Raw genomic sequence first — 22,997 nt, 5'->3', positions numbered from 1 at the left:
CAGGCTCTTACTGCAGTCCTATTTCAGTGTGGGCATAAAATAACAGCAGATGCTTAATCTTAAAAGCCACTTTGCAGTGATAGTAGTCTAGGCTGTAGTAGTATGCTCAACAGCTACTCTATTTCTGCTTTGGGTGGTGGTGGGGGAGGTAGTAAGAAACGGATGGTTTTGTCTAGGGAGTGCATTATGTCTTCCACTGATCACCTCTGCAGAAGCTTTTGCGTTCTTGCCTTTAAGAAGACAAGCTCGCATTTACACCTCTAAAAGCTATATGTATGCTCCAATAAAAGCATTTGAGCACATAAACCTAGCATTGGGCATCACAGCTTCTGAACTCAAGCAAAACAAGTCTGGTGTACAGTGTCACTGCAAATGGAAATACTTCTCCTACAGATCACCCTTGGGCTGGCAGCTGCGCTTTACTGCTCAGAAGAGCTGTATCAGCTGGAATGACAGCGTTTTTCCAGCTTGCTCCCAGCCCTCCCCAGGCCTATCTGGGCTCCCCAAGGCTGTGCTGCTGGAGGCAGGCAGAGCGCTGCACGGCTGCCCAAGGCTTATATTTCAGTCCCTATCCATTGGAAAGGTATGCTTTGCAGACTGGATTGTTTGTGGGTGACAGTGCAGACCACTCCATCTCCTGTTAAAAGGCTTCCTGGAGAAAGGCAGTGTGTTACCTCTAAGAAAACTGCCCACTGTGCCTGTAGCCCTCTTAAGGACTTCGGTGGGCTAGTGAGCTCCCATCCACCCCCATAATAACGACTAAAAAGCAAACACGTTTTTTCTTTAAAAAGGAAACAGAGTATTTTTAGAATATCAGACAAAGATGCTACTTGTGCATTAGACTGGTTTAACTCAGCTGAAGTCACTGGAATTATTTAGTATAAGCAAGAATATAATTGGGCACAAAAAAATCTATGGAATGGATACTAAGGTACAACTGACTGTGCTCACTGTGAATCTTTTCCAGCTCCTAAAATTGGCCACTAACGGACCTAAAATGGATCACTAGCCCCAGTTGTACGTAAACCAAATTTTAAAGAACATTTGCTTACAGAAAGCAAAACAAAACAAGCTTCACACATATCTGAATGAATTTACCCTGTTATTGACACAGACCTTCAAGAGAAAAATCAGAGATGGAGGACATTCTTAAACCCATTTATTTTAACTCAGGAAGATGTCTCATCTATAAATGCAAAGATAGGTAGTAAACTTTAAAGACTGATACACAGCATTCAGCAACTTTTAATTCCAATGTCAATATTACAGGCAATTTCCATTTAAATACTGGCACTGTCCCTTTAAACATCAACAAAATTAGCAGCAAGAAAGAGGGATGTTAGAAAGAGGGAGGCAAACATCCTAGCGAAGGTCTATGGCGAGTCAAAGGCCCTTGTCAAGCCATTGGGTTATGCCTTTCACGTAATGCTAATGAAACAGAAGGAAGCTCAGTATCATTACCACAAAGTGCACACAATTCTATCAATTCAGCCAGATTTTGAAGAATGCAAGTTTTTTATTAAACATCAGTAATAACCAGTGAATATTAGTGCTTAAAATGGGCATATACGACCCCTGATTCAAAGCCAACTGAGAACAAACACAAAGCAGGACGACCCCATCCACATTAGTGTCGTGTCAACCACTGCAGCTTGTTCGGCAGCTGTGTTCCACGGTTTCCAGCTGTTATCCCGCAGGAGGCGGGAGCTGCCGCCGCGCCCACCCCACCAAGGGCGAGCTTTTACCCCGGGGGGGGGGGGCCCTGCCGCAGCGCCCACCCCACCAAGGGCAGACACGAATGGGTTCTACGAGGTTCTCTTCATGTGTGTGTTTGTGGGTTTATTTTAAGGCACAAGACAGCATGACCCTCTATATTCCCTGTGTCCTGGGAATAGAGAGGACAGCGTTGGCAGGGCAGCCCCTTCCCCCAGAAGGGTTAACACCACTCCACCACAAAGCCCCAGCGGCTTCTCCCGCGGGATCCAGCGCCGAGCCCGCTTATTTGGCAGTTTCTCAAGTTACTCCCCTCAGGCAGCTTGAGCCAGTAGAACTAGATCCTTTCATCTCGGCAGAGCTAACTGACAACCAGCCGCCTGGTTTCCTAGGAAACAAAATCTTGGCTAGAAATAGTGAATCATTTCCAGGTCACTTTCAACATGGAGAGTGGAGCAGGGAAGCATTGGACTGAGGAGGAGGTTAAAGCCTTGTTAAGCGTCTGGTCAGAAAAAAACATCAGAAAGCAACTCCACGGCACCCTGAGGAATAAAGGGATATTTATCTACATTGCTAAGCGATTGCAGGAGTTAGGAGTTTGCAGGGATTGGAAGCAGTGCCGTGCAAAGTATAAAAACCTCAAGTATGAATACAGAACGGTTAAATATGCCCACAACTCTGGGGATGTCTCTAAAACCATGAAGTTTTTCCATGACCTGGATGCCATATTGCGATACGAACCCGTCACACAATTAGCGGCAGAAGAGAACGGCAGGTGTTCTGCAACTGAGACGCAGCTGAACACGAGCCCCACAGCCGAGAGCACGCAAGGTAAAAACCTGGTTTTTTGCTTCTATTTCTTTCTCTTTGCTTGAAACCCAAAGGGAACAAAACCGAAGCCCGAGTTTGCCGCTGGAGCCGAAGCGGAGGCTGCGCAGCCCCGACAGCACGGTTAGAACTGACTTGATGCGCTCCTCAAGCAGGGGAATAAAATGTTAGCACCCACCAGTGTTGAAGTCTGTAAATACAGCGTAATTCTGGCAAAATTATGCTAACGGCTTGTGTTGCAGCCTCGGAGAGTACTGGCTGGTGTCAAGGCTCCTGCACCTGGTTGAAACATTGCATTAAGAAAAGCAGTTTTCTTTCCGTTTGCAGCACTTTGGAAGCGGGTTTTGTAGAGCTGCAACTCAGGTGTAAACTTAAAGATTCAAGGCTGAAACTGTCGTGAGGTTTTTTTAAATCGTTATTTGTGTTACAAGTGAAATTTAGGATTTTTGTTCTTATTTCTCTGTAACTGAAAACTTACATATGATGACTGAAGGTAAATTAAATGAATTTGTAAGCAATTCAACTTAAATATTTGAGAAAGAGGGATGTTTAATAACGTCTCAAAAAATTGTAATATAGCAAGGGAGGTAAAAAATAATCAAGTTTATCAGACTATTTTGAGGCAAACCAAATGAATACAACTGCTTTTGTTCTGAAAGGGTTTCTACCAAATTATTTGCATCTCTTGTTTTATTCAGCCCTCTCTACATACGCATTTAAGCTGTGCTTAACATTTCATTAGGGTCAATCTGCTATTTGACATCACTCAGATCTCCTTGTCTCATTCTAAATGTCACTGAAGCATAAGCCCCAATAATAGTTGTAAGTACTAAAATAACGTGGCTAAAAAGAGAAACTAAAAGCGTAGCTGTTTGTTCCCACAATATGTGGTGATTTACATTAATTAAGATTGTGAATCTTTTATAAGAAAACAAAAACCTCAACATTAGTATCAGAGGAGACTGTCAAAGGCACAGAAAGGAGCTGGACATCTGACTGGCTCTAGTACGTTTCCGCGTCTCCCTCGATCATACTGTTTTACAGGTCTGAGTAAAATAAATTGCCATTTTTCTTGTCATTGTTTAGCTTAATGGAAAGCCTGACCTTAATTTCTCATCGCTAGCAGAAAGCCTCTGATCTGTCAAAGTCACTTTAAATTAAAATGGCAATTTTACAGTATTTTAACATGTGCTTTCTGCAGTGTATTGCAATCCAATTTTTATTTTTAAACTTGGAGAACCGAGGCCAATACAAGCTGTTACATGAAAATAAGACAGTGTCCTTCATGTGAGGATCTGCCCTTAGATTACCGTCTGTGTTTTAATGTAGTTTGCACCAACTGCTAATCCCAATTCACATCTGCCTTAGTTCTCTAGCAAATTTAAATCAGAAAAGGTTAATTTCAGTTGTGAATCCCACACTACAATAGGTATTAAAAAAAATTACTCCTGGGTGAGACACACCTAATTTTGAAGCATTAGGACAGTCTGGGTCTGAAGGTGGTATAATTAAATATAACTCTTAAATGCACAAGCATTTCTGTTCCTCCTTTAAAACAACACAAAACAAAACCCAAAATGAAACAAACGGATAAACAAAAATGTAAATGCAACTAACAGTAATAATGCAACACTAATGGCAAGAATTTAAATGCAAAGATTTTCACAACAACCTAATTCAGCCACAAAGAAAACACACTAAGATAGAAATGTGTCCTACAGCTATGCAGAATGCATACAACCAGAACAAGGGGCAGAGAGAGCAGCTGTGAACATCAACTTTCTTCATTTAAGAATACAGGTCGGGCAAGTAACTGGAGTACTAGAGGCCCAGTCCTTGTCCAACTGCAGTCGGAGTTGCACTGTCTGCATAACCCAGTACTTTGAAGGGCACTTGTAAGGCTAACATGGCATCTGTGGCTCTGCAGCTGATGCTCACAAGTTCTTCTGTGGGGGCAGATCTGACAGTGTTGCTCCCACAGAAGGGAACATAATTCCCTATATTGCTCTCACGGAAAGGAACGAGATTCCCGGCAGAGGCAAAGGCAGCCCACTGCGACTGCCCCAGCAGTGGACCTGGCTGCTCCCCCTCGCGTCTTCGGGAGGAAGGGGCTGCTTTAATGTGGGTATCATCATCCCTAAGGCAGGCAGACCAACGTACATTTCTGTCCCTGCAGGTTCCCTCCTCGGCTTCTCCCTTTCAACCACAGAGCCTTACAGGAGAGGAGGGAAAAATGGCCCTCCCCTCTTTAAAGGGATGCCGAGACACCTCATTTTGACAAAGGTGGAGGAATCAAGGAGGTCTAGGCTTGTGACTTGGGTAGCAAGAACAAAATGCTGTCATCAGACTAAAAGCTGTGCCGAATAATACTGTCCACCATGCATGAATCATTTAGTTTGAAGAACTTGGTAGCTATACTAATTTGTTTTGTTTAAAAAGCATGACAAGGGACAGGGCATGCTCCCAAAGAAATGACTGTACTTTTACCATTCTGCACAGCCTCAGTGGAAATACTCATATCCATCCTTAATGTAAAGCTACAAGCGCTCCTTTGTGTTTGATTTGCCTGATTATCTCAACTACTGGGAGATTGTTGGGGAGGGGGAGGAAGGGTTAAAAATAGACTACTTTTATGGGACTGAATGGTATTTCTATAGTGTTTCCCTGAGTTTTTTCTTCATATCTGGTAAAATCAGTTTTCTTTTGAAAGTGTGATTGAAGAAATTAATACTAAAAATCACAATCAAATCTAAGAAAGTGTGATTGAAGAAATTAATACTAAAAATCACAATCAAATCTAAGAAAGAGGTGTCTCAGGACAAACGTGGTAGCAACACACATGCCAATTCCCAGCTCTCTCATGGGAAGATGACACTTTGCATAAGCACAGTCAGCAGGGCAAGCCAGAGGTGTTCATGTTGTCCTCCCAAAATACATGTTTTCAGAGGCAGAGTTGTAGCTTAAATACTAACTAAAACAGGTACAAGTCAACGTCTTCACCTGTCTTAAAATGTAATTTGTGTATTATCTCAGTAACCAACAACAAATAAAATCCATGTGAAGTGATGGTGCACTATGAAAAATGGTATCTTTCATTAGAGTTCAAATGAATGACCTTTCCATTTCATTAACCAGTTTTGCTTGTTTCAAGTTAAATCAAGTATTAATAAATCAAGTACATGATTTACAAAAGTTAAGCTCACCTACTAATTCATGTTAAGTGACTTAACACTCTTTTATATTTCTCTATGTTTAAATATTAACTCACTGGTCACTTTCGTTAACCTTCACTTTACCATAGAAAATGCAGAAACATTACCAAGCCTGGGCAAAAATGCATTAGCAGTGATGATATTGTCATATGTACAAAACTCAGATAGCTACTAGAAATCCAAAAACATCCTTCAGAAATGCTCACTTGCAAATGCCACTCACATAGTTTTTCATGACTGCACTTAAACATTAAGGATGTCATTGGCAAGTATTTTATATACTTTTCTTCTTTTTAATGAGCGTGCAATAATCTCATCAAGTGACTTTTTTGCTCATCAGATGCTTGTTTTTTCTCATCAAACATTCTAACTTTTTTTTTGGTGTATGTTAAGGGTTCTTACTTCTGAAAATAGTAACTTGTTTCCCTTTAATATTACAATGTAATTAAGCCTGCTTATCCTAGAACGCATGTCACACTCGGCAGCCTTCCAACAGAGTTTATTTCCCCGCTCTATAGGCTGCTTTGCAGCCCTTCAGCAGGTCAAACGCCAGTCCAGGCGCTAGAGGTGGAGGCATGAGCACACCTTTCCCTCCTCATCCGGCCGCAGGGGGAAGCAGCTCCTGCCAGGGAAGCCAGGCAGACAGCTGGGAGCAGTTGGAGATGAGGCCACTGCATCCATGAGTCACTCTGAGCCCTGCTGAAAGTCAGGAGGATTTAGGATATTGTTTTCAAACGCAGTTTCCAGTTTCACCTACGTCAGGGACACCAGGCTGCATCCTAACCGCACCCCGTTACTGCTCCTGTGACGAACTACTGCAGCACCTTGAACACGGCAGCTTCGATCTCTGTGACCCGCCTGGCTGGAGCTGACACTAGCTCAACTCCTGCGCCGTGAATCAGCACTGCAAACCTCCTCTCGACATGGGACGTTGAATACAATGTACTGCCAGAGAACAACTTAAAAGTCTGCCCTCTGTGAAAATGAAGCTGATTCAGAACCTGACTTACATGCTGCTTTCTAAACTTACACAGCAATTGCTATGATTCTGCTTTTTAAACAAATGTTTAATGCCATACTGTAAAAAGCTGAATCCTGTCAGCATTCCTACATTTGTTTAAAAAGCAGTTCTCTAGTCAAAATGCTTTCATGCTTCCCCTATGCTATTAATGAATTTCACAGATTTCCAGAATTCTTTGCAGAACATTCTTATCTTCATATTCTTCTTGGATTTTCCTTTTTCTTTTTTGGTTGCATAAATGGATTTGTGGTTATCTGAATCCATATGCAAAGCCCACTTTTATTTGTATGTCTCTTACTTTTCATTATTTACCTTAAAACTGCCATTTTAATGTGCTACCCACTCGGAATGCTGAGTCAGGAAAGCATACAAGTTACTAGAATCAAGTCAGTTTCTACAAGAATATTAAAATACATTTCAAACAGGCTTCATATGCAAGATATAAAATAATTTAATTTACCTTCTTTAACTTGTGTCCCCTTATGAGGACAGGCCAAATTGATTTTAAATTTAATTTAAATACAAATTAACTGTGGAGATTACAAAGTTAATAATTTGCTCATTGTTATCTTCCAAATGTGTATGGACATTTTCACTTAAACGAATTTAAGCTTAGTCCATACCTATTTTTCATCTAAAAACTCTTTCCTTCCCAGGTGAAATATCAATTTCTTTAGAAGATGATGAGGATGCTCCAGGAGATCCACTACTTTTTATGTCTCATGTCAGACCAGTTCAACTAGGTATAGTATGATGGCGCAGAGATCAAAAACTAAAAAGCAGCACTTTCTGATAGCTTGAATACGCTGTCATTCCATTTCTGATCAACATAACTTTAAAATAGACACTTTTTGCACCATCTCCTTCTCAGTTTTACCACTCAGCAGTCCCATGCATCACTAGATATTGACCACTGTAGATGATGTAATACTTGCATGACCACCTTTCACATTCAAAATACATCCCATGCTATAGTTTAATCATATTAATCACATTAATTTTGTTAAATGCTAGTGGAAAGTATGACAAATGGTAGTGTGTGAAACCCATGTCAACTTCTGGATTTTCTCCAACTCATGTAATTTCTGCTTAAAGCAGCATGACTGAATAGCCTGAGCCACGAGAGACGCAGAGATCAGACCCATCCCACTGAAAAATGCAGACTTGCAATGCTCTGCAAGCAAAGGGTGGTGAGCAATGCTTTAGTCCAACTACACATAACAACTCATTTGGAAACCATCCTACTATGGTAGCTTTGCTCAGGCAAGTCATTACAGAGCAAAAGCACAAATCTGGCAGGCCAGAAGGAGGAAGGAGATCCTAGGTTTAAGCCCCTTCAGGGGGCTGCTAAAGGGAATGGAGAAACCAGAATATGTTTTAGGCAGAATTAGGCAACCGATTAGCTGATTCCTTGCCTGGATGCAGAGCAGCATTGTCCTGAATTTTTTACACGCGCTTTCCATGTTTTATATACCCTCTATGACCCAGCACACATCCCAGTCCAGTTACAGCTTCACTACAGAACCTCCAAGGTGCTATATTTAGGAAGAAAACAAGCCTCCAGCTAAACCTACAGCTTCTCCGTTACACACTAAACCCCTCTTGTCTGGCATAACAAGAAATTAAGGAAGAGATGAGAATCTCACATTTAATTATATGCACATACATACACACGTAACTTTTCCTGCACTAAGTATCTGAATCAAATGTTACAGGAATATGTCTGTGTTACTCAGTGCTCTTGCAACACACTGCCAAGCAGATTCATTTTGTCTGCTAAAAAATGTTCAGTCCTGAGAAATCTGCTTTCTATGAAACCAGAATATTAACTTCAGTTTGCATGGGCTCTCAAGTATGTACTGATACTAAAATGTCTTCCCCTAGAGCCTCTCTTAGTCTTTCAGATTTCTTTCGCTGAAAGAAAAACTTTGAGGCCGTTGTATCTATATTGCTGAATATTTTTATTTCATTTCAGCACATTTCTCATTTTGAGGAAGCTTAGAAAAAATGCAATATGGCATAAACATGTCTTTCAGATAAAAAATATTGTATACCCTGTGATAGCAACTTTTCTATAACAAATTACAGCTAAATTACATTTGAGACATGAGGAAAATTTTCAGTGATTGTAACTTTCTTTCAAAGTGGTGCTTGCGGGTAGGATATTTTGAATCACCGTGTTTTTTAAAGGGAATGAGGAGCAAACAAAGCCACTGTTTTCCACTCTGCATACAGCAGAACAAATGAGAAATACACCAAGTCACTAGAAGTTATTTGAACTAATATCCACAACTGAAAGTAAGCTCAATTGCAAATGAACTTACTAGTGGTCTACATAAGAACTAAAGAAACCTTATCCCTCTCAGATTGCCCCACACTCTTTGGCTTTGCCTGCGAACTGCAGGGAGCACCTTCTGCACTCTTCTTCCTCTTTTCTTCCCCTGGGCCTTTTCTCTCTGGTCTCTGCGGCTCTATCTGGCAATGAAGAATGAACCACTGTGGAAATGCGGATAGTTAAAATGCTCCCAGTAACTACATCCAGCCTATCTGATGTTGGCAATTGTCAAGCGTGGCAGTTCCTATGGTTGCATTCACCTGTAAATGAGCATTTTCTTTGACTCCCTCAGGAAGAAATGAAGAAAGCATAACTGATATGTCACCTGAAAATTACCCTCCTCAGCAACATACCAGTGAGCTGGCTGCTGCAGAGTCCTGGTTAACACAGAAATAACAGGGAAAAAAATGATACCTGTTAGTACAGCTTTTTCCCAAGTAGAATGAATTACAGAGACTAGCAAAGAATGCCTCTATCTAGGACAAGTTTGTCCCCAGACCAGTTGTTATGCACAAGTATGCTCCACTGAAGCTGTATATACAAGCAAAGGTCAGATATTTTTGCCATCACACAAAGCTTGGTGACTTATTAAGTATCAAACCCCTGTAACCGGGTTTGGCCTTTTAGAATAAGGCACCGGCAAAGGCATTTATCACTTCAATAATTCATAATTAGAAACAAGGAAACACTAAAAAACTGTAAGAGATCATATTTCAGTGTTTTAAGTAATTGCATGGCATCCATTACCCCCCTAATATTAAAAAATAAAGTTGAAGACTGGAGAAAATTTAAAAATATCTTAGTTCTGCAGGGTAAGATAACTCAAACTTTAATTTCTACTAAAAAAAAACCCCAAATAATTTTGATTGCCCTGCACTGAGGAAGGAGGAGGTTCTGTAACTTAAGAAGCAGGTTCATTACCATACCAGTCCCTGCATGACTAAAGACAGAAGTCTCCATTCCTCAGCTCCCCACAAACAGGGTGCTTTGTTACAGAGTTAGGATCAGATTCTTCAGATCCTTACCCAGTTTAAGTCTCTGCATGTGTGTAAGACCAGAAGTATGGCAGAAAGTCTAGAGCTAGTGTCAGTGACTCAGGGCCCAGTTTATCATTGTGCCAATGCAGCACTAATACCTGAACAACAAAACAGCTCATCCTTTATTCTCAAAGGTGTTACAAGTAAAAGTTCAGTGTATTAGGGCACACCAGAAAGAAATGGTCCGCTTAGATTAATTGAATGTATCTTAATACCGGTTTTCAGGAGAAGGCAGAAATAATGTCAGAATTAACAAAAATGCTGACAAATTAATACCAACAGCTTTATTTTAATATCACCTCTGTTCCATCTTTCTCTGGAGAGACAAGTCATGAGGAAATAGCATACTTCATTCTCATTGTCTCTGTTCTTCCTCAACCTTCCAATGCAGGTAACCTGTATCTGTGTCTCTCCCTTACCCCACATGGTACAGGTAATCCAGCATCAGCAATAGAGGCTTCCAAAACACCGACTTGTATCCCAACAGTAGCAAATGAAGGAGGAAAACATTGGACTGTTAATGAAGTCAGAGCTTTGATACGCATATGGTCAGACAAAAATATCCAGCAACAACTGGAGGGGACAGTGAGAAATAAAAGAATATTTGAACAGGTTGCTGCTAGACTTCAGAAGTTTGGGATTGACAGGGACTGGAAGCAGTGCAGGACAAAATACAAAAATCTGAAACATGAATACAAGAGTGTAAAAAGTGCCCAAGACTCAGGGAGTGCAAGTAAAAGTATGAAATTTTTTAATGAACTGGATGCTATTCTGGGGCACAGCACCATGGAACAAGCAAGTAAATCAGATAATGATGAAAGTGAAAGGCCTCCAGAATGGACAGAAGCAAAATCAGAAAAGAACTCCATAGGTAAGTACTTCAGCTACCCATGTATCATTTAACCCTCCCCACCCCAAGCAACCAGGTAGATTAACCGATTTGCTGGGGGGTGCAAGAACATTGAATAGAAACTTACTATTTTGTCTCGCAGTTTTGTCTTATGTTATAAGGTAACCTTTCAGACCGAGTGATTGCCCCAAATATTTTAAATAGAATGGAGAAACAAAAGGAGGGATAAAAGATGAATACGTAGGATAAGATAAAGTGATACAGAGGGACCATTTCCAGTCAAAATCATGGCAGAAGAGAGTGTTTCCAGCGTAGATGAAAAAATGGATCAGAGTAATGGACAGACTGTGTTACTGGAAAAATGAAGACACTGAACAAAAGAAGTCTGTAGTTACACACTTTGGTTAAAAGATTAACATTTAATCTATCTCTTATCCTTCCCCGTAGTCCAGTTTTACAGGCTGCAGCAAGACTCCCAAACTAGTGTGACAACTATTGTGAAAACAGCAAAAGGAATAGCACCAAGAATGCTGGCAGAATCTGCCTTTCTGTGTGTGCTATTGATGAATAACTTGGTAATGGAGGGACGAGCGCATAACTAGAGTAGACTGATGAACCTTCACTACCCATGAGCTAAAACATTTTTTATTGGCATGTATAACCAGAAACATGCCTGTTGTTCGAGAACGGAACTAAACATAAAACTCTTTATAACTGTCATGGTCTAAGCCCAGCCGGTAACAATAATACAGTAAGAATCCCACACAGGGCATGATATTATAGTGGCCAAATGTAAGACTAGAAGTTAGTAAAGTAATGGAAGAAGTCAAGAAACATATAACACAGTCTCTGGTTGAAAACTATGAGAACATTTTGGGAGAAGATTCACTCTTCAGTTGCCATTTCTAGGCTTTTTGCTAATGCATCTACTACTGCCTGTTGGTGTAAAGAGCACCCTAGGTTGGATGGATCTTTTGATTTAACAAAGCACAACTGTTCTTATGTAGCACACATATGCAGTGCCCTAATTAACATAGCATTATTTACGCAGAAATGCCTGGAGACACAGGTGAAGAGGACTCTGTTAGTAATATGTCAGAAGACCTACAGGTTGCAGATATAAAGAAAGTTTCTGAGCCAGGTAACTGAAAAGTCTTGTATTTTAAATTAAGATGGATTTCTAAAATAAGCTCACATTGTAATTATGGTTAGAAAATGCAGAGGCCTAAAAACCTTATAAGCAGGAGATAATGTCACAGCGATAACCATACTTTCAGTGCAGGCATATATGCACATTTACAGCACTCTGCTAAATTTAATAAAACACAGTCTAGCAAGTAATGATTTCAAAGATTCATGACCCAAGATGTAAAGAAGAAGAAGCTACTGCTTTAAGTAACTTAACTGCAATGTATTACTGCATTTACTTTTATTTAAACTATGTCTTCCCAAGGATTAGAACCATCCAGTCTTCTGTGCAGGAACAAATAACGGCACTCTCTTTTTCACAATATAACATGATCGGTATTTAATGTAGTTATATAAATGCTCATGCAGGGGATGAAAACTTCATTATCACTACTAGGTCTGAGTATGAAGGTCTTTACAAAGAAACATTATGGTTTACATCTGAAAGCACAACTTTCAGAGGAAATAGGAGTTTAACATTCAGCTAGAAACACATGAATGTGTAGAAAACTGAAAGACCTGACTCTCCACAAGAGGACCTCATGATCTCTTTCAGTAGCATGAGGCAGAATATGGTCTAAATCAGGCATTAAGGAGTAGTCTTACAGAATTTAAAATGGTCTAACGTGAACTTAAAAGTTTTATTTTAATATCAAATTAAAAATCTTCTGACAGATGATGTTACTATAAATACTACTCCAGAGCATTGGGCAGCTCTGCGTATAACAAAAGAAACAGCTATGACAAGTAAGTAAAGACATGGTTGATCATAAAAGGTAATTTGAGGTATACCGGACAGTAGCATTTTTGTTTTACCATTCAACAGCAATTACATTTATTAATTTAAATTTGTTGACAAAGAAATAGGTAACTGGCCTTTTACCAGATCCCCATGGGCACCTGAGGCATTCATAGAATTCAGAGAGAAAAACAGGTTGTTATGAAAAGTGCATTACCTAAGGAACTTCATTTTGAGAGACAAAATATATAAGAAATCATATACACTATTTTGTGGGACTACTTGTAAAATACATCAAATCTTATTTCTCCCTGTCAACAAGTAAAACTACTTCACATCATTAGCAGTAATAAGGCACTGTAATAATGCATAATTTCACCAGTGCTACTAAACTGCCTGAAGCTACGTAACATTGTAACATTTTGGACTGCAATCTTCCAAATGAGTTATTTAAGATAAAGTTCACTGAATACTTCTAGTAAAGTTCTGAATACTCATTTACTCATGTACCACTTTAACATTCCTTTAAGATAAATGAAGGTGTTAAGACTTTCACATTCATTACCATTTCCCTTCTCAAATATATGTATTTTAACTGTTTGTTTGTTTGTTTCTGGGCAATTGTAATTGCAATCTGATTTTATGGGGAAAGATTAAAATAGCAAGTGTCTTAGAAGTGTCTCTGGCTCAGCCTATCCACTCTACAGACTACTGTTCAAATTTCTGTGGGGAAAAAAAGGCAAACCCACAGCACTCCATCATGAAGAGATGCAGTTTCAGTTTCCAGAATTCTTTCCCTTGGTCCCAAATGAACAATACAGGCTCAAACAATCTTATCTCAGGTGCTAAAAGATGCCTAACTTTAATGTTATTAATGGTAACATAATTAGGTATTATGTAAAGCAGAAAAAGACGCACGCTTTTGATGTAACAATATCATGGAGACCCTTTATTCTCCAATTGTGGTACATGCCTTTCCTAGTCAGTTCAAATATTTTTAACATGAGAGACTGATAAGTACGGAGATTGTATATACCTCTGTATTCATCAATATACTTGCTGATAGACAGTGTAAAAGGCAATCAGGCAGTGATGTATCACACTGGTTCTTTGGTATCAGCAGATGTCTCATGATCAACAGCCTTTAGGATGTGACTTTGTAAGTACTACTCCATATTCAATAGAACTTATGCAGAAAACTGTTTCTCAATAGGCATGTAATTATAATCTATATATACTCACGTGCCTTTAAAAAAATTGTAAAACCAGACAATTTGACATAAACAGGCATTTAGAAATTCTGTTAACCTTGTATCATGGTATCTTCCTAATTAGTACATGGAGTTAATGGACTTTGCAGTCAGTTATACATACACTTCTCTAGATAATACACTAGGTAGCCTGGGCAGACATCTGCTTTCTGGTAACCACAGCTGCAGAAATACAGAGAAGGGCACAAGCTGCCTCAAGCGCACATGCTTCTCACCATCTTACATATGAACCCAAGTTATTAGCCACAGTAACACTGTCACCACTGCCAATCTTTATAAACAGTCTAGTCAGGTTTGCCATACTCAAGTAAGGAAGAAAAATAAGATGGTATTAGTCAAAAGACAGATACACCAGTTTCAGGGAAATACCTAGTTATTTGATGTGTCATGGCATTGTTTTTCACCTCTACCCACACGTTTGCTACTCAAAGAGCAGCAAATGCCCACCCTAGAAGGAAAAGACAGAGATAAATCCTTACATGCTCTTTTACATTTTCAGCACACTAGCCAGCAGAGGGTGCAAGAGCATCACAGCAGTCACAAATCCATGTCTTTTTCAGCAAAAGCAGCTTAGGAAAGGCTGGGGCCACTAAATTTTTATCTTTTTTTTTTTTTTTTTGGTAGAAGATACTAATATTAAATAAATCTGGGAATAAAAAACTTATTTGGACATTTTGACTGATGTTACCTATTTCGTGGAATCACTTTTAAGGGCAGATAATTCCAGAAATCTATTTAGAAGAGCAAGTTCTTTGAGTTTACACAGGCAGTAGAGACTCATCAGTTCGAATTCCATGTACATGTACATTCCACGTCTGTCAACTTCACAGTACAACCACAGACTGTGTATAGGTGTTTGATTAAATCTGAAGTGCCAGGGAACAACAATGGAGATGAAAACAAGATTATAGGGAATGCCAGCAGTCCGATAGTTCGTAAAAAATATCTACAACAAGTATTGCTTCAAATAAATAACTTTTTTGTAATTATATTTTAGGATATTTGGTGCCCTGCATCCTTTACTATATGTCCTTCTCAGAACAAATTTGGAATAAGTCATGACACTGCCAAGATACATTCCTAAGCAAGGGCTTTTTAAAAATCTGGTTTTTAAGGTTAAGATCTTAAGTGGGTACACACTCAGGAACTTACCGGCTTGAGCACTTACTGCTGTGTGCTTGGAATTTTAAAATGTACAGATATAAAGTCAAAAGATAACATTTTAATATGTATGCTCCAGGCTGGTGTGAATTAAGAGTGTTTCAGAGAAGCACACGACCAAAAGTTCTTGATTATTCAGTGGCTTAGCTCAGGGCACACTTGGGCTGCAGACACAAAACCCTAACTGCATGCAAGTTGCCTGTACCCAGTCTCATAGTCTGCAGGACAGAAATGGCAGAAAACTTTGCAAGCTGGTGGAGCATAAACATAGGCCACACTCCGAAAATTCTCCCTACCTCTTGACATTTCCCGTTCCTTTTTTATGGTATAAAAAACACACATGAGAGTGAGGATTAGGAGACAAATTACTAATCTTGCCTCACGAGGCAGAAAACAGGGTAAGCAGTGATAGTGACAGAGTGCCAAAAGAGAAGAGAGCTTGCATCAGTCTGAGAGGGTAAAAGGAAGGACTGTGACAGTATTGCTTTGGTGCCTTGTGAGCAAGCGTATTTGCTGGCAATTGTCTATAGTTTCACTAAAGCTTCACAGTGGACAGAGCCACTGTGTTTTATCCATGCCAGGAACTGTCGATGGTTTGTTTTGTTTGGCTCAGTCTTGCTCTCCTCTTGCCTTCCCTCCAAAATCTCTGAACAGTGGCTTAGCAAAAAAAGCCAGGCTCTGTACCCACATTGTTGGCTAAGAGAAAAAATAAAAAGGCATATGGTGCAGGTCACATAGTAAAGAACGTCTGATGCAAACAAGGTCATATTGATTTGAGGGGTAATTTTTAATAAAATGGCTCTGGATGATGCTTCATTGCTCAATGTTTAGGGGCAATATTCTTGAATGGACTGAGAACAGGCTGGGAGCCGGAAAATGCCGTCATCGATCCACAGTGTGGCCTTCACCATCTAATCTCTGTACAGCAGTGTCCTCACCTGGTAACAAGGATCGGAAAGACCACTTGCATCATCCACCTGCCCATCCCTCCGTGCTGGGACAGAGGGGTGGAATCCTCCCTTAAACACCAGAGGCCAATGGCAGAGGAGCAGAGCTCTCCTCCCCGTGGAGGGGAGCCCAGGGGCACCTCTGTCACAAGGGGCCCAGCTGTGTGATGTAAACCCCTCACCAGCTCTCAGGACAGGCGTTTAGTACTTTGTCTTTATCAGGCAGGCAGGCAGCCCTGCAGATCAGTCGTCCAGGCACAGCACCCTGATGCAGCGTCAGGGCCCTTGTCCCTTTTGGGGATGATTCGGTGACTCTTGGCACCAGTCGCTTGAGAGTCTTTCAATAATTTCGGTCTGTACTGAAGCACCCCTTATGAAAGCACCATCTGGCATGTTCCGCTGCATAGAGGTTTAACAGTCACTACATGTATGTTACAACCAAGATCAGCGAACCATTCACCAAATTCTGATCCAGGTTTAAATTACTTAAGTTTGCACATTTAACCCATAAACTTGAATTATGCAGCTGTTACATGGGGTTCTGGATTTAATATTTAAGTGCACTCTGCTCTTAAGCCCACTACTGTGGAGAAATGGCAGCTTTAATGTATTAAGAGATTAAATCTTTAGCAGTAGTTATCATTAATGGCATTCTGAAGTTGGGGATCCTCAAGACCTGTTTAGTTAATTAGAATTGTATATTTTTTACAGCAATCCTTGAAGATGAGGGGGACTTTGCCAATTCCACCCCGGCAGCCCTGGAAGCTACACAAATAAAGAAGGAGACGATTGACATAGGTAGGTCAAGACTGTGTCTTGATGGTTCTAACAGCACATTCTACTTCAGTGGGAACTGCAGATTTCTAAGATTCATAGGTTATTCCCACACATTATACCCATTTTAGGTTATGATAAAATCTGGGCTTTGTTTTATCTCATAGTGCAAAAATGTATAAACTCTTTTTTCTCCTTCCCCCGATTAATAAAATGATCTTACTTTCCTAGACAATATATTCCCCTTATTATTCTAGAGGTGGTAAGACTGTATTAGATTGTGACACAAGTACTGTTATTTTTCATATACAGTTGTGCTAGAAAAGAGAAACTGGAGAGCTAAATGGCTGTCTCAGAAATGCTGAACATTTTATACCTTGTCTGTGTTTTCACACTACTTCATGGGAGTTCATTTAATTTCAGACTATTCACTATTGAACAATTACCATAAATATGCTGAATTATTTCACAAGTCGAACTGAAATGAGAGCCTCAGCGATATGTATACATTCAATGACAAGTATTTAGGAAAAGATCTGTTTTTTAAAAATGTTAAAATTTAACATTAGAATACAGTAGGGATATTAATCGTATGGAATAAATGAGCATAGAAACCATGGAAGGTCATGAAAAAGAGGCATCAGAGGAAATAATAATGACACTGAAACATATTGACCTGACATCCTGTATCAAAATATATTTTACAGTATATGATTCCGTGAACAACAATTCTTTGGCCTTTTATGTTGAGAGTTTCTACAATAGCATTGATATTGTACGCATCAGTATTTCTGTGATCCCGGCAAGAGCGTCCTTCTTGGCAATTATGTTACCTCAAGTTTGCGTGTTGAGACACCCTATCCAGCACAGCTTTTATGACTGTTTGGATAGGCTGATCTTGATTATGAAAGACAACTGTAACAAGTACAAGACAGCGGACAACATCAGAGCAATGCCATCACAGCAGTGACACACAGAAACACAAGTTATATTGAGGATAAAGTAAAGCTGTGTCCCTGAAAGTTCAGAGACATAGCGAGGTCACAGTAATACAAAGAAAAGAGTCCATACAGTGACACGGAATAAAGCATCATGCAAATCATCTGACTGCCTTATACACACAAATTCCCTGGTCCTGTCATGTAATACCCATTGAGGATAGTAATAACTCAAGTCAGAAGTACACAAGTGGCACTGCCAAAGGCAGAAAGAGATTAGAGAGCAGCATGGTTGAGAGAATAAGCACATAAATGAAAGCCATGGGGGGTTTTATAATAGTAAAAACAAAACATAAATCCTTGAAGAGTCCAGCAGTAGAACTGCTGCTCCATTTTGGCCCAAGGTTGTATTTCCAACAGCTGCAAGTGTTAAAGGAAGATGTAAGAATTCTCTTAAGAGTTACGGGGTAGCCTATTTATGAAAAACCATTTTCCTTCTAGTACCCCAAGAAAATCACACATGCTTATAAGAGTATAATTTCGGATTCTAAGTTTTCCATAGGTATGAAACTTATTCCTGCATATGGCTTATGAAATGCAAGTATTTGCCAAATCACTTAAGAGAAAACAAGCTATAAAGCAAATACAAATTCAGAGTATTACTCTGGGCATATGTTAGCAAGTGCCATTACAGAAAGCTAATCAAATGAACCTGGTTGTTTACCAACAACCTCTTATTTCTAACAGTCTAAACAATGCGCTCAGTTTTTCAAAACATATAAGGAATATTTACTTCTACCCTTTACTGAGAACTGTATTGAAAATAATTGGTCTATATCAGACCCTACCAAAATGATGAGAACTAATCTTTCTGTCTCTCCCAACCCACACAAAAGTGAACTTTCAGCCTCAGAGAAGTCCAAGCATGAGGAAATGAGCCCAGAGTCAGCAGAGCTGGGTTTTCATGTTCACAGATGATTTTAAGAATCCTAAGGGCTCCTGAATTTTCCTTCTGAAGGGAATAGGTTTTATGCTGTGAAAGAGTGCAAAGCTATTATAGCCTCACCTCTGCAGAGAGAGAAAACCTGGCTTGTAGGCATGCAGAATAAGACTATAATGATGTTTCTATGCTGTTAGAGGTGGAATTTTGAAGAGAACTCTGATACTGGTAGAATAAAAAATAGTTCTTCCGTCTTCCCTGATTTGTCATTTAAGCCACGTAGAATAGTTTCCAGGTAGGTAAAGGGAACAATCAGGCTCGCTCGAGATAAGCCCCCAGCAGCCACTGTTTGAGGGATGGTGTGCTAGTGAGGTCCTTTGGTCTGCCATCTTAGTGGAGGTAGGGCATGGAAGACAGGGATGGGGAGCAGAATGAAGCCCCCATAATCCAAGGGGAAATGGTCAGTGACCTGCTACACCACTTACGTACACAGAAGTCTATGGGGCCAGACGGGATCTACCCAGTGGTACTGAGGGAGCTGATGGAAGTGCTTACAGAGCCACTTTCACAATCATTTATCAGCAGCCCTGGCTAACTGGGGAGGTCCCAGTTGACTGACGTTAGCAAATGTGATGCCTATCTACAAGGGCCAGAAAGGGGATCTGGGGAACTACAGGTCTGTCAGCCTGACCTCAGTGCCAGGGAAGGTTATGAAGCAGATCATCTTGAGTGCCATCACACAGCATGTACAAGACAACCAGGTGATAAGGCCCAGTCAGTCAGCACGAGTTTATGAAAAGCAAGTACTGCTTGACTAACCTGATCTCCTGAACAAGGTGACCTGCTTAATGGATGATGGAGAGGCGTTTGTCACAGGTCTGTCAGCCTGACCTCAGTGCCAGGGAAGGTTATGAAGCAGATCATCTTGAGTGCCATCACACAGCATGTACAAGACAACCAGGTGATAAGGCCCAGTCAGTCAGCACGAGTTTATGAAAAGCAAGTACTGCTTGACTAACCTGATCTCCTGAACAAGGTGACCTGCTTAATGGATGATGGAGAGGCGTTTGTCGTCTACCTAGACTTCAGTAAAGCCTTTGACACCGTTTCCCACAGCATTCTCCTGGAGAAACTAGCTGCTTGTGGCTTGGATGGGTGTACTCTTCACTGGGTTAAAAACTGGCTGGCTGGCTGGCCCCAAAGGGTTGTGGTGAATGGAGTTAAATCCAGTTGGTAGACCATCACAAGTAGCGTTCCCCAGGGAACCAGTTCTGTTTAATACGTTAATTGATGATCTAGATGAGAGGATTGAATGCACTCTCAGTAACTTTACAGGTAACACCATGTTGGGTTGGAGTGTTGATCTGCTTGAGGGAAAGAAGGCTCTGCAGAGGGATCTGGGCAGGCTGATCAATGGACCGAGGCCAGTTGTATGAGGTTCAACAAGGCAAAGGGCCGGGTCCTGCACTTGGGTCACAACAACCCCATGAACGCTACAGGCTTGGGGAAGAGTGGCTGAAAGCTGCTCGGTGGAAATCTGTTGGTCGACAGCTGCTGAATATGATCCAGCTTGTGCCCAGGCAGCCAAGAAGGCCAACAGCACCCTGGCCTGTATCAGCAATAGTGTGGCCAGCAGGGCCAGAGCAGTGATCATCCCCCTGCACTGGGCACTGCTGAGGCTGCACCTCAAATCCTGTGTTCAGTCCTGAGCCCCTCAGTGCAAGAGAGACAGTGAGGTGCTGGCGTGGGTTCAGAAAAGGGCAACAGAGCTGGTGAAGGGTCTGGAGCACAAGTGTGATAAGAACGGCTGAGGGAACCAAGGGGGTTTAGCTTGGAGAAAAGGAGGCTCAGGGAGGACCTTATCACTCCCTACAACTACCTGAAAGAGGCTGTAGTGAGGTGGGGGTCAGTCTCTTCTCCCAAGCACAGGACACGAGGGAATGGCCTCAAGTTGCACTAGGGGAGGGTTAGACTGGATGTTAGGAAACACTTCTTCCCAGAAAGGGTTGTCAAGCATTGGAAGAGGCTGCCCTGGGAAGTGGTGGAGTCACCATCCCTGAATGTATTTGAGAGACACATAGATGTGGCACTCTGGAACCTGGTTTAGTGGTGGGCTTGGCAGTGCTGGGTTAACAGTTAGACTCCATGATCTTAAAGGTCTTTTCCAACTTAAACAACTCTATGGTTCTGTGATTCTATAATTAATGGGTTAGATTAATGGGTTATGACATTTTTAAGCGAAGATAGGTGTTACATAAGGAAGATCGCAATAATATTAACAATTTATTTGTCTAAGTCTATTTAAAAGTGCGTATTTCTACAGATGATGATTCTCTAAGCACTACCTCAGAAGACAGATCTTGCACACCAGTAGCAAAACGGATGGTTGGGACAGGTAAGCATTATTTTCCACGCATTTATTCTGAAACAGAATTGCATTGTAAGCACAGTACCACAGCTGGAGCAACCAGACCTCTTCTGTAAACAAAGCCGTACTTTTCTACTCTGACTCCAGTTAGCTTCATCACTAAACTTACAAATTAGTTTTGTAGCTCTGTTCCCTGTCATGAGCAAAACTTGCACTAATACTGTTGTTCAGCTTTGCCTTCTATACTTACCTGATGAGCAGTACCTGCCTACTTCTGAGTATTTTTGAATCTGAAGATTTATTCTTCTCTGCTGAATCCCCAGTAACATTTCCATTTGCATGATATTTTGCCTACTAATTTGAAACTATACTGGAAACCCATTTTCTTATCAATGTCGATACCTTATCACTTTAAAACTTAAGGCCTATTGCTTTCCTGCATGTACCACTTGGATACATCTGTCTTTAATTTGACCAACAACAGCAACAAAATTACACTGGCAATTGTGGCATTTTAGATGCCTTGGAGAAAACAAGAGATTTTACTTGCTACGTATTTTGCATACGTAACAGAAAGGTAATCATGTATGGATATTAACATTGTAAAATGAAGAGTTTCCTAATAAGAGATTATTATAAATATTAATTAACCCTTCAGCTGCTTACCAAACCATTAGCTACAATTACACTTTAATATATGTATATTCAGGAATATTCAGTTGTTGTTTCATTTATATTTTCAGACAGTCACATCCCCTTGGAAGAAGCACAAAATCACTTTAAAGTTATTACAGTTAACGATACTGGAGCAGGAAAACACTGGAGTGACAATGAGGTCAGAGCCCTGATAAACATATGGTCAGATGAAAAGATACAACAAATGCTTGAAGGGGCCACAAGAAATAAAGAAATATTTGAGGAAATTGCCAGAAGGTTAATGAAACGTGGCATAGACAGAGACTGGAAACAGTGCCGCACAAAGTACAAGAACCTAAAATATGAGTACCGTGCACTGCAGAAGGAAAATGAGCATCTTGGTAATCCCAGGAGAAAAATGAGATTTTACGATGAAGTTGACTGCATCTTAAGAAGACAGCCTCTGGGTCCCTCAGGCTGGGGATGTGAAAGTTCAAGTCTCCTATCAGGTACTAAAAACCTCAGCGATGAGACAAAGCATTTAAAATAAAACTTGAAGCCTGTTGACCCATGCTTTACGGTGAAATATGTGGCCAGAATGGGGAGGGAAAATAACTGAAAAGCCTGTATCTGTATGGTCACATAGGCAAAACTCAGTGAAGGGTAATGGTCTTTGGAGGAGTTTAGAAGTGAGAACAGTAACAAAAAGTGAAAGCACCTGAAGCTTTATTGGAGAATCTTTGTGCTTTGGAAGCTTGAGATACAGTGAAATGGTGGTAGAAAATGTGGCAGGTGTTAGAGGTGATCTAGTGAGGAATGTAAAGTCTTATGGATAGAGAGCTGCAAGCTCATACCATTTAGAACTGCAGAAATCTGTAACAATCAAGCAAAGTGAAGGAACTCAAAAAAGTAAACTTCACTAATTCAATTCACACTACAGCCAAGAGAGAAAAATCCAGGGCAGTGATGTTTGTATTATATAATAATATATAGTAACATAACCATTATTAATATCATTATTAATATTAAAATATTAATA

General features: G+C 40.5%; 1 protein-coding gene across 1 annotated transcript; it reads left to right on the top strand.

Annotated features, from left to right (window-relative positions):
* Positions 1-2,156: 2,156 nt before the first annotated feature.
* On the top strand, positions 2,157-22,467 carry PAICS (phosphoribosylaminoimidazole carboxylase, phosphoribosylaminoimidazole succinocarboxamide synthetase; the record flags this gene model as incomplete). The annotated part of the gene is made up of 4 exons (XM_010012812.1): positions 2,157-2,544; positions 17,014-17,100; positions 21,278-21,353; positions 22,070-22,467. Coding segments are annotated over exons 1-4 (949 nt in total), but the record flags the coding sequence as incomplete, so codon positions are not given.
* Positions 22,468-22,997: the final 530 nt, after the last annotated feature.

This window comes from Nestor notabilis, unplaced genomic scaffold (genome assembly GCF_000696875.1).
Source record: "Nestor notabilis isolate BGI_N333 unplaced genomic scaffold, ASM69687v1 scaffold2674, whole genome shotgun sequence".
NCBI classification, from domain to species: Eukaryota; Metazoa; Chordata; class Aves; order Psittaciformes; family Psittacidae; genus Nestor; species Nestor notabilis.
This window is presented reverse-complemented; position numbering and strand designations above follow the sequence as displayed.